We start from the raw sequence: 15,592 nt of genomic DNA on the forward strand, positions 1-15,592 counted from the left end.
TGTTGCTGCTGTTGCTGTTGTTGATGTTGATGCTGCGCCATTGCTAGGACTGCTATATTTACTGCTGTATTACTTTGCTTGCTTGCTTGCTTGCTTGCTTGTTGCCCTCCAGTGTCACATGAGCTGCATAAGGTTTTATCAAAGGTTGAACTTGAGCATGAGGATTTGTTCGTTGTTAAGCATGTGTGTGTGTGTGTGTGTTTGTGTGTTCGTACTTGAATACGTGGCATGTGTTTAAGCTGATGCCGTATGTGTTTGCTTCGACGTACGTGTCGTATGCGTAGTAATGGAGTTTATGTTGCTGCCGTTTGGCCGTTTGGCCGATTGTAGTGGCATTGTTGGTGGTGGGTAGACAGACATCAGCGTGTAGTAGTCAGACATATAACAGCGGCACTTGGGGATTTGTATAATGGCAACATTCACATATGATATTGAATACAATTGAATTGAATTGAGTGCGCTTTGCAGATAAAAATGGTAGTCACCAAAAGAAAAAATTCACATGGATTCAATTCAATTCAATTCAATTCAATTTTATTATTTTTAAGAATAAATTTTTTTTTTGAATTGAATATTTTTTGTCAGTTTTTTTTTTTGTTTTAGTTATATAATTTTTTTAATGTTTTTTTAGTGGTACTCATACGCCCGGCACCCGACTCCCGACACCCGACACGGAAGGGTACGATTACACTACGTTTGATTGCCCTACTTCGTAATGCTGTTGTCATACTCCTTCAATTGCAGTATAATACACCACAATAACAACAACAAAAAACAGCAAAAAAACAACAACAAAGATTGCATCTGTAGAAACGTAAGACAGCACACTGAGTGCGCTATTGTATAATGATGCATAAAAAGTACAAAAGGGCGCTTGCTTGACCGCCAGTCGTAAGCATAGCTCAGTGCTTCCCAACCGAGGTAAACCGTGTGTTACTAAAAAGCTCATGAGGGGACTCCTTTGTTGTGTTTTTGTATTTCAAGCTGCTGGCAGCGCGTTCTATTCATGCAAAGTCATGCAAATTGTATTTGTTAAAGGCGCTAGTCTTTATCATGAGCTTTTGTTGTTGTAGCGCTATTTAAGCCGCTGCTTTTGCTGATTGTTTCACCTCACCTTTCCGTTGTCCTTCCTTAGCCAATTTCTGTGATTGTTATCTCAATGCTTCTTCACACATTTTACGGCTAAATTTTTCTCAATATTGTTATTATGTTTTACTTTGCTTCTTTATTTGTTTTTGCTTATTTACGACACCATGCTTTACATACACACACATACAAACACTCAATGCTCACATATGACGAGACATGGACATACACACACTCATACTCATGTGCTTTGAGATTAGCAACTGATTTAAATGAGCCTTAAATTTGTGGATTTGCTTATTGGCATTTAGAGATGCCGGACTCAGCGCTGCACGTTAAGCATGCAGTCATGCAAATCATGTTTTCGGTGCCGAAGGTGATTTTCTGGACACCTGAGCTGCGGGAGCAGTTCCTGCTGCTTCTGAGTCTAACAAAGTTTTACTTACATAAGGGGAAAGCCATTGGAATCTTACACTTTTGGACTAAAACTTGACTCCATATTGAAATAGTATTCACAAAGTTGCCAGATAGATTCGAAAATTGTGAAGCAATATTTAAGGAACAAAATGTAGTTTCATTATATTACAAGGGCCTATTCATTTCGTGGTCCTGATTTGTCACTACTGTTTCAGTAACATTTATAAAATATAATTGTCATCCAAGCATTAAATATTAAGTTTAAAACTTGTCATATTGAAGTATGGACTGTTTAACAACCGCTGAGCATTGTTAAATCATGAAAACTTGCTTAATGGATGTGAGACTTTGAGACTAATTTTTCACTTGATGAATTTTTCACTTAATAATAAAAATTATAATAAAATTAATAATATAATCATAAAATAATTAATAAAAAGAATTATTTCATCTGATATATTACAAATCAACAACACACCTACAAAAAGTCGCAGTTTGCTGCTGGTATATGATGTGGAGATGTGATAGGGTTTGATACAAACTGTCAATTCTGATTGGATATGGAAGATATTTTTAATAGGACAGTGTTTTTGTTTTAGCTTTGTTGCGTAAGAAATCTTCCGGGTATGTAATTTTACATTTTGATTATGTGTGTCGCATGCCAAGCTCATGAAAATTGTCACTACTTGGGTTTTCAGTTATGTAGTGTCATGCAGACAATCTGCTATTAACATTTTAATAAACTATTTAACAAACGAATATCCGAAAAGTCAAGAGGTACTGTAATGCATGTCTCTCTTATGTCCGCATTCATTACCTAATAGCAGTGTTCAAACAATGTATTAAAATAAAAATTTGATCGGATTTTAAATCATATGCGTTTTTATAATAAGCGAACCTTAATTACCTATACTTGCACAATTGAAAGTAAGCGTTTACACTGCCTTATTGCAATTGGCGATTTAGTTTCAATTAGGGAACAAAAAAAACAGAAAGAAATTCCAAGTATTATAGTTAAGAAACGAATTCGAAACGAAAATGAAATCAAATCAATCAGTCGGAAGACTCTTTCCTACCATTAACAACGGTTAAAATCGAATACAAAGGTGGCACTGTAGGGACATTATATATAAAAGCCTAAGCTTTCTATTCTATGTCTTGTTCGTCTGTTTATCAATTAAGCAAAGATTATTGTTCATACTCTCTTTAATGATATAACTCTAATTGATCTTCAATTCTTTCATCCGCACTTCATACTGAAGAATTATGAAAATCCTCTTGTTTTTTAAAATGTAAATTATTAAAATCATTCTCAACCTAATTTACTAATTGGTTTCGTTTTTAAGCATTCTCAGATGCCAATTCGTCGGCAATAGAACAGAAGGTACTCATAAATAAGACAGTCATATTTATTCAGGGCAGTGTTTAGAATGACACAATTTATTTAACAGATATGGATACTGTAGAAGATATAGCAGAAAGATCTTGGCTTACGTGATTACAAGATTTCAAGACCTAATTGATGAAAGAATTAAGTCCACATGATTATCGATTAGAAGGCGATCCACTTTTTTGTTTAACGATGAGATCACTTCTGCTTAAGTGACTTTCACAATACCTAAAATTTGTCTTATTTGATGTTACAGTAAACTAATAGTGATCCATCAGCTACCTATACTCGTATAAAAATCCATTCTTCGGTGTGATTTATGCAGTGGTGACGTAATTCGGTAATAGTTCTTAAGTACCGTCAATAGAGTTGGATATCAAATATATATTGAACAGGTTTTTGTTTTCAATTTTCTGAACACTTTGTAACTTCCACGGTAATTATGGAACTATTTAAAGAAGATTTCGACAATAACATAAATTACGGATTCTTTCTCGTTGCTTGGCTCATATGCCAAGTTATATAGTAAATATATGTTATCGCCTGTTGATAGGTTGTATATGAAGTTTATTAAAAATAAATAATGTCTATAAAATAAAATTAAATAAAGTGATATATTAATTTTATAAAAAAATATTTCATTATACCAAAAAATATTGAATCGCTATATATTAATAATATAAGAAATTTACTGGAATATTCAATGGAAAAAAAAATTTAGTTTTTTTATTTTAAAGAAATTATTTTAAATGAGTTTTTAAAATCTCAATAAAAAAAATAAATAAATAAAAGAGAATAAAGTAAAATAAAATAAAGTGAACTAAAACAAAATAAAATAAATTGAGATTAAGTAAAATAAAATAAAATAGATTCAGTTAAATAAAATATAATAAATAAAATAAAATAAAATAAAATAAAATAAAATAAGAGAAAACAAAATAAAATAAGAAGAATAGAGCAAAGTGAAATAAAATACAATATAAAGAATAAAAAGCCTTACTTCATTCTATAAAAAATAAAATGTTAAATAGGATAGACTGAAACAAAATAAAATAACGTAAAATAAAATAAGGTAAAGCAAAAAAAATGAAACAAAGTAAAATAATATAAAACAAAATAAAATAAAACAAAATAAAATAGAATAAATAGAATGAAACAAATAAAAACCAAATGAAATAAAATAGAAAGAATACAGTAAAACGAAATAAAATATAAAGAATAGAATAAAACGTCATAAAATATAATCAAATAAAATAGAAAGAATAGAATAGAATAAAGTAAAATGAAATACAACAAAATAAATTAGAATATATAGAATGAAACAAAATAAAAAAAAAAATTAAGATAATTTAAATTACTTGAATGTACAATAATTAATTGCATTATGCTGCTAAAAGGCAATATAATATTATAAACTATTTTTAAAATTGCTTAATTGTGTTTTTCAATAAACAAACACAACACATTTATCTAATCAACAAATTGGAAGCAAAAGTGCGCCTGAACTTACAGCACCGACAAACTTATAGCATGCGATAAAAAATATTGGTGACGTGCACCCCAAACACAAGTTCATTCATAAAATCGGCAAGCAAAGCTACACGTAACGTAGGACACACAGCTTACTTGCCTCCTTAGTTTAAGGCGCCAATTATTGTAAAAGTCAAAACCAAACAGCAACAACAGCAACAATAGCAACAACAGCAACAACAACAACATTAAACAAGTGAAGTGAAAATATTTAAATAAAAATTGCATAAAATTGTTTTGTGTTGTGCTGTGCTGTGCTGGCTTTGCTGGCTCGGCTGTGTTGGTTGTACGCTGAGTGTGAGTGCGCGGCACACATGTTCGAATCGAAACTCGAATGCATCAGGTTACGAAGCATTCCAAAAGAATTATGAAGAGAAAAAATTCATTTAAGAAGATAATTTAATGTGCGACAACACAGACATGTTCGAATGTGTTTATAAGCTACAATATTGGTATGGTCGCGTGTTGTTTTTGTTTGAGAAGGTTGCAACCGGCTTACGTTTTATACAATTATACTTTAATTGTTTGAGATATGGCTAGTGTTTGTTGTTGTTGTTGGTTGTATTGTCTGCTTACTTACTACATGACCAATACCGTAGTCGTCATCGGGCCAACAACAACATAACAAAAATACAGCAGAACCATCATTTTTATTAGCACCACCAACAACATTTTTGAGTTATGTTCGCATGACAAGCGGCTTTTATTCAGTCAGGAAACGACTTTGCTTGCTGGCGGATGTAAGAACGGAAAGCGAATAAATATAGTAGAGCAAAATAAGTAAAATGTACTAAAAGATAACATTGAAATATAGTTACGCTTATGAGAAAAAGATTTTAAGAAAGTGTAAACAAATTTAAAAAATTTTAAAAACTCATTTATTTAATCAAATTATATAAAAAATTATTTAAATTTAACAAGAGAAATTGTGTGTTTAGTGAATTTTGCCTGTTCAATGCAAATGCAACAATTGCATTTCGCTTTAAGCAGATAAACGCCATATGAAAGTATCTCACAGTACGAGTATCTTATCAGTGTTGAAAGTGCTCGAGTGCTAAGCTACTGGAAGGGCATTGATAAAATGCTGATTTAATGTGTAAAAAGAGTTTGTCATTGCTATACAATTTTGTCATCACAAAAATAAACAAACAAATATTACGAAATTTTATTATAAATAATAAATAAATTTTTTTTTATATTCTAAAAGAAAACAACTTTTGACAAAAATAAAATAATTCAGAAAATACAAAACAAATAGAAGTGTTAATTAAAATAAAAAAAAAAATTATTGCAAAGTGCGTTTTTTAAATGAAACAAATTGAAATTATTACATTGCAGTAAAATTTAAAAAATTTTAAAAAAAATATTCTGTCAAATTAAAAAAAAAATATTTTTTAAATAGAAATTTCCTAAAAAATCAAACTTAAATTTTAATAAATTTAAGAATAAAATTGTGAACTTTAAAAAAATATATTGTAAACATTTTGCTTGGAGCCTTCAAGCGCGGATTATCATTAAAGGATTTCCTTGGCTTTGTGTATAAACATTCGGCTTACAGAGCTCATCTCAAGTGTTACTAAAATAAAGAAAAATTTAATAAATTAGTTATTAAAACTTAACTGAATTAACTTGTTTCATTTGTGACAAGTTACAAACAATTTAACCTCGCCATGGCCAATACAAAATCCGAAAATAATAAAACGGAAAATCTTTATATGCAATTGAACACGTCGGAACTGACTGCCATCATCATGAAAGGTGAGCTTACTTACTTATTTACTTAACTTACTTAATTATTTACTTACCTACATAATTACTTACTTACTTACACACATACATACTTTCGTACTTATTCCGTAACTGGTAAGCTTAATTTCGAAGCGTGTTTTTAATCGATTCTAACGCAATCAGTTTGTCGTCTTCTCGTTTAATAACAATAATAAATAACTATAAATTATTTTATATAATAGATTAATTAAAAATTTTATTAAACAAAAAACAAAAGTGGAAGTAAATTGGCCTTAGAATAGACGTAAATATTAACGAACACACTTAAGAGACGTTCATTAATGCGTAAATCTTCTTATAAGATATATAATTGTTTGATAAGTAAAGCTCCAATCTAATAAAAAAATATTCATCCATACAAAAAAAAAATTAAGTCGTTATATATTGAATATATATCATATTGAATTTGTGAAAATAATCAATAGAACAAAATAAAATTAAGAAAAGGAATTTTTTCTCAAATTTATATTTTAAAAAATTTAATTTCTATTCAAATTTTTGAAAATTTTATATTTTTGAAATTAAATTTAATAATTACAAAATTAAAATTATATTTATTAATTTTAAAAATATTGGAAAATTTTTATTATTACATTTTTAATAAACAATTTTTATTATTAAATTTTTGTACTTAGAATTTTTATTTTAAGATCTTAAATTAAAATTGAAAGTTTTTAAAATGAAAATATCTAAAATTGAAAGTTTTTAAATTAAATATATTCAAAGTTAAAAATATTTAAAAATGCAAATATTAAAAACTGAAAACTTTGAATTAAACATAATTAAAATTGCAAATATTTAAAATTGAAAATATTTAAAACTAAAAAATTTTAAATTAAAAATATCTAATACTAAAAATATTTAATATTAAAAATATTTAAAATTAAAAATATTTAAAAATGCAAATATTAAAAACTGAACATTTTTGAATAAAACATAATTAAAATTGCAAATATTTAAAATTGAAAATATTTAAAATTAAAAATTTTTAAATTAAAAATATCTAAAACTAAAAATATTTAATATTAAAAATATTTAAAATTAAAAATATTTAAAATTTAAAATTTTTATTAAACTTGATATACAAAAAATTTTAATTTTAGTTAAATTAAAGAAATTATTACAAATATTTTTTTAAGAATTGAAAAGAAAATTAAATGCTTAATTTAACGTCTTCAGTTTCAATTATAATACAAAGAAATTCTCTAGAATCCATTTAGACTTCTTGAAATAAATTAGAAGAATTTCTCCAATTTTCAATGTTTCAAATCTAATTTAAGTATGACTTCGGGACCATATGTTCCACTAAGATTTTATTGATGGAAGAAAAATATTTATTATTCTCTTAGGAACGTCAATACATAAAAAATTTTTGTAATTTTCTAAACTTTAAACTTTTTCAAATAATTTGATTAAACTATAAACTATATGTTTGAAACTCCCTGATTACTATAATCCGATTTCAACCGGAAGTTTTTACAATCTATTACCTATTTCTTACTTCAATAAGGTAAGGTAGAGTACCCCAGAAGCTGAAGTACTGACATTATTAGGTAAATATTGTCACTGCTCTGAGATTTTTAGTAACTCAAGTACCCAGAAATAATTCTATAAATCGTCTTTTGAGACTTAGAAATATTTTCAACATATTAAAACAAATGATAATGATATGAAGGGTTCTGAACTGAACACTAAACTGGGTTCAGTCTTCTTCTAAATACTAAACAACGTTTGAAATGTGTTTATAAAGCGAACCCGAAAGTTACAGAATTTTAAAAAAATTATAAAAAAAGTTACGAGAAGAACAAAATGTATAATTTTTTACAGAATTTCTAGAAAGAAGACGGCTGTAGAAGTAAAGTCAGTAATAGTATACATTATATTCAGCAAATAATAACATTTAAATAAAGAAAATTTTTTAAAAATCAAAAATTTCTCAACGAGATATATTCTGGTCTTCGTCTGAAAGTCTGCATGGCACTTATGCGTTTCAGTGTTAGATGTTAACACAGGAGATATTCCATAGCAATGCTTTGTTTCAATAGAAACTTAAGTTTATAACGTTTTTCATTATATTCTATTCTATTATATCTATTGCATAGTCTATTGTAGCTTTAGCAAAGTAGAATCTAAATTTGAATACCCTTAAATATTTTCATCTGTTTAAGGATTCTTATTACTTAGAGCATTTATGGGACTAAGATTCAATTGTAAGTTGAGTCTTAGCATTAGTGAAATGCTAACTCTGCTGAAAATAGTGCTCTAATTAAGCAAACTAAAACGCGTTACAACACTAAAAAGTCTAAGTATTTTGCGCAAAGTTAAAAAGTTAATATTGTTTTAGTGCAATGTATGGTATATGCAGTAGTAAATGTTCTTGTTTTAATATAAACTTTAAAATACGTTTAAAATATTAATATAAAATTTAATATTTTTCTTTAATTAAAATAATTTATTAGTTTTTTGTCACTATCTCGAATATCGCTTGATTAACTTTTGTAAATGATATATTGGATGCAATCTATTCATAGACTTACTTTCTACTTTTGTTATCGTCACATTTGCAATCTATATTTATTTAATTTTCATTACATTCAGTGGCGTATACGAGGGTAGAATTGGGGGTTTTAAACCCGATTTAATGATTTTTTATATGAACTGTGAATTAGACCTCTATATTCGCTTTTGATTGCATTATTATATACAATAAAGCATGACTAGCGTACTTATACTAGTTAATTAAACTTAGTTAATAACGAATATTTAAATATTATATGTAAATTTTTTAATAATTTGATATATATAAATCATATTTATATATATTGGCTTTATATAATATAAAATAAAGTTTTTATAATATTAATAAAATTTATGTAAAATTGAAAGGAATGCAATATATATTAATTTAAAACGTAAGCCCAATAAATTATTTCAAAAATCGCAAAAATAACGGGTTTTCAAGACGTACAAATGTCCATAGCGGACGGACAGACATTACAGTAGCTGCTTGTTATGTAATGATAAGCCTATAAAATTAATTATATAACGGTACAAAATCATATATAAAAAAATTTCTTTTTTAACGGGTCGTATGTTTAACACATAGAAATGATAAAAAAATTACACTTATTAGTTTGTTTCAAATATTTTATTTATAAAATAAAATAAATTAATTAAATTAAATTAAATATATATAAAAAAATATATATATCGAATATAAAATATATTTGTATAAATATATAATATAATATAAAAAAATGTATATGTATTTTAAACTTATTTTTAAATTTAAATTTTTTATTTTTAGTTTATGTATTTATGTTTATAAACATATAAAAATTGCTATTTGTTTTACAACATAATTCAAATTAATATTAATTATAATTAGTCTTCCATTTTGTTTTAGATACATTTTGTAAATGCAAAATGCGCTATAATAGATATGTTTTTAATCTAACAGAATAAAAGTTATAAACAGCTGGACTGTAAGTTATTTAGGCACATATTTTACATATCAATGTAAACTACAGATAGTATAGTGCCAAAAAACAAATTCCCCATATTATATTCAATTCCTTGGCATAGTTTTGTTTATGCTACCGGAAGAGACAGTTGTACTCTACAGGTTATGTGTTCCATTGTGCGTTCTCTGCAGAAAGTTTTAATGAGATCCTAATTTAACCTGGAGAGAGTGACATTATTCATTTATTTCAAGAATATTTCGTGGTTCAAGATACCAGTATACATTCTGTATAATAAAAGTCACATGGATGTATCCAATTCATTTTCCAACAATCGCAGAGTGAGTACAAATATTAAACACGGCTAAAGAATTTACGCTATAGGTGAACAACCTTTAGGTTACATAGATATGAATCTAAGTCTATTTAGACTGAGGAACTTGTCACTATTGTGTAACAAGTGGTGTAAACACTAGTTTCATTTAGTGGAATTAGTCGTTGGTGTAGAGATATATCTCATATAACTGACAGATATATATATCCAATGTCTGTCATAAAAGTAATTAGAGTGAAATACATGTAGATCAAAGTACATTAGTTTACATAGATCTAAATCTAAGTCTATTTAGACTGAGGAACTTGTCACTATTGTGTAACAAGTGGTGTAAACACTAGTTTCATTTAGTGGAATTAGTCGTTGGTGTAGAGATATATCTCATATAACTGACAGATATATATATCCAATGTCTGTCATAAAAGTAATTAGAGTGAAATACATGTAGATCAAAGTACATTAGTTTACATAGATCTAAATCTAAGTCTATTTAGACTGAGGAACTTGTCACTATTGTGTAACAAGTGGTGTAAACACTAGTTTCATTTAGTGGAATTAGTCGTTGGTGTAGAGATATATCTCATATAACTGACAGATATATATATCCAATGTCTGTCATAAAAGTAATTAGAGTGGAATACAAATATCTTAAGAGGTATTTTTGTTATTAAGTGAAATAATCACAATATTTGCCATTAACCGAAGTAATAGCATTTAGTAAGGAAGAAAATAATTCGGTAAGCAGAAGTTTAAGAAGTTTAAGAAATATGGCAACCGCACATGCCAATAAATTCTGAAACCTGTCAGCCACAATTTTTGCAAATCTGTGCAAAATGCATAAAACCTGCTAAACTAATTTTTTTATTTTACTTTTTGCATACTCCTTGAAAAATTTTGTCGTATTTTTTCTTTTTCTTGACTAATAAACTTGTTGCTTCAGAACGAACAAAACTTTAACCCTTTCGGGGTTTTTTGTTTTTGGCAAACTTTGTTGCATTCAGAAAATCGAGAGGCAAAGTTTGCTTTCCAAATTCTTGTGACTTCTTCTCCTTTTTTTTTTTAATTATTTATTTTTTGTTTTGTAAATAATTCTTTATTTTTAAAATTCTTATTTTTTGAAATTTTTTTAAAAAGTTTTGTTTTTCAATTTTTTTTTAAATGTCATGTTTTTTTTTGTTGGTGGCTAAGTCATTTTTTTAAATAAAATGCAAAATATCAAATTACACGAATTCTGTTAAGTAAGCGAGATAATATTTTTAACTTTCTACTTTTAGGGTCAAAAATGTTCGCACTCGTGTATGGGCGCCTTTGAGTTCGAGCAAAAGTGCTCACGTCAAATTTCAGGCAGCAGTTAAGGCCTTTTATGGCTGCCACCTGTTGGCACCTTAGCCTACCAAAAAAATAAAAAAATAAATAAAAAAAATTTGTAAATTAATTTTGCCTTAAATTCAAGAATGTTGCATTTTATATTTATATAAAATATATTGTACAATAATTAAAGGTTTATTTCAGTTTCTTTTTCTTTATTATTATTATTATTTTTTTTTTTTTGTTCTGTTAAAATACATTTAAATGCAATCGAATTGGCACATTGACTTCTCGTATTCCAGCTAAGTCAGTATTTTAAATCTTACGATTTTTCTGTTTTTTTAATTTATTTACTTTGTTTGCGTTTTAAAACAATAATTTAAGTACATATTTACATATATGTGTGTATAATTTTGAGGGTAAATGTCAATAACGTTTAAGTAATGAAAATTGTAAATTTTGTAAAACAGAGAATAATTTCAAGAAAGTGTGAAAAAAATATAATATAAAAAAGTCACACTTACAAAAGAGAGGTACCTGGCACTACAAACTGTTCACATGAATTATTTTCACTTACACATAATTATTTACAAATAACAATATATAACAATATATATAACTTATATATATAACTTTTTATATATATGTGTAGAAAGTATATTCACTGCCGAGGCCTTTCATTAAACTATCTAAAGATTTTAAAGACTTCCTCAATGTATTTTTTTAAAAATACCAAGCAAAGTGCTTTTTTCTCCATTTTATGTTATATAAACCCCAACCTCTCCTGATGCAATACAACTTATTGAACGCTTCTGTTGAAAAATTGTATATCCTATTACCAGAAAACTGTCTTTGATTAGATCGTAAATTACCACAGAGGTATTCCTTAAGTCCAAACCTTTTATTATTAATGTAGTAAACTCTTGGATTAATCATTAAGTGAGCTTTTGGCACAAGGCTGTCACTCCAACCTAACCTAACCTTACCTATTGGTGGTATGGCCTATTGATTTATTGTTCGTATTTTATTTTTGATTCAGTTCCTAATTATTACAGTTCAAAAGTTATTCATGGATTATTTTTAATTCATGGACATTTCATTAAGATTGGGCCTTGAGTTCACTTCATTAATAACAGCTAATGTCAACATGTTGTGTAAAAGATGTTGCTGGAATTTCACATAGTAACACAAAACAATGTTCTATAAATTATAACAATATATAAATTTCGAAATCTTTTTAATTAGAATATGTGTGTATAATTTATATAATATATAATTTATATAATATATAATTTTTTTCGAAGACATCTAGATTATTTTAACCGTCAATTTCATTTTTCTTAAAATGTTTGCTACATTATTCTTAAAACCGGGCACATCTCATTAAATGTTTTAATAGGATTAAAGATTGAATATAAAATACACCATTAAGTATAGAATAATCTTACGAGTATTCTTTGCTGAAAACTAAATTATCTACCATGCACCATTTTTTGATAATCGACTTTTGCAACGAGTCAAACGAGTTGCTCTGTTTCTATATGCAATGCACTTTTCCTTGACTTTGACAAAGAACAAAGCGAATAAAGCGTAATTCGATACTTTCTAACTAATCGCTATTGTTGAATAAGCGTTACGAGTTTCAATAGTTGAACTTGTAATATGAAAGCGAATGCATGCATATATAAAAATTGCTAATAATAAAAAAAAATTGCTTAGTCAGTCAGATTATAGGCTGCGTTGAACCACTTGCATTTATTTATTTATTCTTTTATTTATTTTATTTATTTTAATTTTTTTTTGTTTCATAATTCCAAAAATTTGTATATTGTATTAAACTGTTACGCGACCAGTATGAAGACTATTAGTTTGAAAAAAAAAAAATTTAAATATTTAAAAAATAATATTAAAACAATTTATTTAGTATTTCTTTTTGTTTGTTTTTTTTTTGTAAAAGAAATATGAAACTGAAAGTAGAGTAAACACACAAAAAACTGACCTTTGCTTTTATTTTGTTTTGATTATTTAAATATAATTATTAAAAGAAAAATAAAAAATAAAAAAATTCTTCTTCAACGGAACAAAATGTGTAACAAATGCATTTTTTTCATTAATTAAATTAATTTTTTTTTCTTCGAATTTTCGAATTAATAAAAGAATTAAATCATTTTTTTTTTAACCTGTGCTAAGGTTAAAGTACAAAAGAAATTTTTTTTGTTTTATAATGGCAAAAAAAAAAATGTTATATAAATTTATATGCTTGTTTTGTGTATGTTTTTGGGTCATTAAACGACAAAGTTTCGTATCGATTCATATGCAAAAATCCAAATTCAATTGCCGTAAAAATGTGCAAAAATCCAACCAAAAATAAACACAAATCTTTTTATTTTTTAAATTTTCGAATTTGTTGTTATTGTTATTGCTGTTGTTGTTGTTGTTGTTGTCATCATAAAAATATAAATTGAATTCAATTTCAATTAACAGAACACAAATTATTCTTAACGATACATACGTCTTTATACATGCCATTATGTCTGTATGTATGTATGCATGCACATGTATGAATGCATGTATGTGTATATTTCGGAAAGGAACGCGCAATTTCAATGCTTGAATAATACTCAAACAACAACAACAACAATAACAATAATAAATGTTTAAGAAAAATTGTTTATTTGAATCAAATTTACACCTGTTCAATGAATCTCATATAATTTGTTTCATTTACCACTGTTCAGCTACATTCAACATTTCCAACGTTCTCATTATTTTCAGTGTTTCAATCATTTTAACACTTTCATACGTTTCAACAGTTTTAACAGTTCCGACGGTTGTTTGGATCTCAGTGGCTTCTTGTTGGTTGGTAGTTTCCGCTTTTCTGGATTCATAATGGAAAAGATGATTTAGAAACAATTTTATTGTTATTGTTTTCATTTATTTTTTTTTTTGTTAATTTTTGTAAATAAAAAAAAAACAAAATGAAAAATTTATTAAATATTTAACTTTGTTTACAAAACCAATCCAAAAATAAAAAAAAAATTAAACAACAAAAATATTTTTGTATGTTTAATATCAAAAGAATTTTCGCTTCCTACTAAAAGTAGACACGGGCACTTACTCATGGTCACATCAGCATAACATCTGTTTCATTATCGTTCTGAGCTATATGCCGCCGATTTGTTGATTGCTGGTGTGAAAGATATATCACACACAATCGAATATGAGTATTTTTTTGAAATATATTTCTATTGTTTATATATTTAAATGATTTTAATTGCTGAACGTTGTTACATTAATCAGACTCCCACACGTTGTCAGTGGAGTTGATAGGTTATGAGTAATAAAAATAATTATTATAACATATTGTGGTAGTCCCCATTGGTTATGAGTAATAGTAATAATAATAGTCAAATTAAATGCAGTAGACACAAAATATCATTAGAATATTGATAGACTATAAAATGAAATAATAAGGTTCTAAGCTTTCAGTAGAGTAGAGTGAACTAATCCTTATATCCAGTTTAGTTATGTTAGATATTATAATGAATTCTTATTACATTTTATAATAATTTTGTATTTTATATTAAAATAGTTAGTCTCTAAGCGATTGAAAGAGACTCTAGTTCTTATTATTATTCTAACATATATATAATACTCATATATAAGAGCAGTAGGGATAATTCAACATTTATATAATTACTCTAAACCCGTTTGAAAAAAATAATATATAAATATCAAATGATGATTAATTAATGATTGTGTCGCTAGTTGTGACGATAACAGAGTCTCTTTTGTTTGACCAGCACATAACCGTCATTTTGCTACCCCCATGTTCGAAAAAATTTTGAAGATTAACCTTCCTTGTGAGAACCTTAAAAATTATATTTCTTGAGATGAAAATGGAACTTATGTATATAGTAACATTATGGACTCGGTTTCCAAACATAGCTCTGCACAGACAATATATATACTAATGTTTAGGTTGTATCTTGAGTGTATTCAATAATTAATATAAGAGTGAAATACCACATAAGCTACTCGATTGTTGAGAATCCTTATAATTATAATAAAAGATTTCTTGATTTGAGAACAAAACATTTGTTTTAAGTAGCATTTTTACTTCTTTTTACACAAAAGTGACATTTCCGACTCGGTTCCCATACTTACTACTAATAGGTTTAGTACTTGTTTGATTCAATTTTCGGAATCGTTGGTGTTTAATAAATAATGTACTCGCAGTACTGAAATATTTTATAAGGTACCTGATATTGGTAATCT

General features: G+C 26.9%; 1 protein-coding gene across 1 annotated transcript in view; it reads left to right on the forward strand.

The window, feature by feature from the left end:
* Positions 1 to 5,855: 5,855 nt before the first annotated feature.
* LOC119661972 (rhoGEF domain-containing protein gxcI) overlaps positions 5,856 to 15,592 on the forward strand; it is a 44,594-nt gene continuing 34,857 nt past the window's right edge. Inside the window, exon 1 of the mRNA XM_038071500.1 lies at positions 5,856 to 6,181. Within this exon, the coding sequence (XP_037927428.1) occupies positions 6,094 to 6,181 (88 nt within the window). The 5' untranslated portion in view covers positions 5,856 to 6,093. The remainder of the gene's footprint in view (positions 6,182 to 15,592) is intronic.

This window comes from Teleopsis dalmanni, chromosome X, assembly GCF_002237135.1.
Source record: "Teleopsis dalmanni isolate 2A chromosome X, ASM223713v2, whole genome shotgun sequence".
Lineage (NCBI taxonomy): Eukaryota > Metazoa > Arthropoda > Insecta > Diptera > Diopsidae > Teleopsis > Teleopsis dalmanni.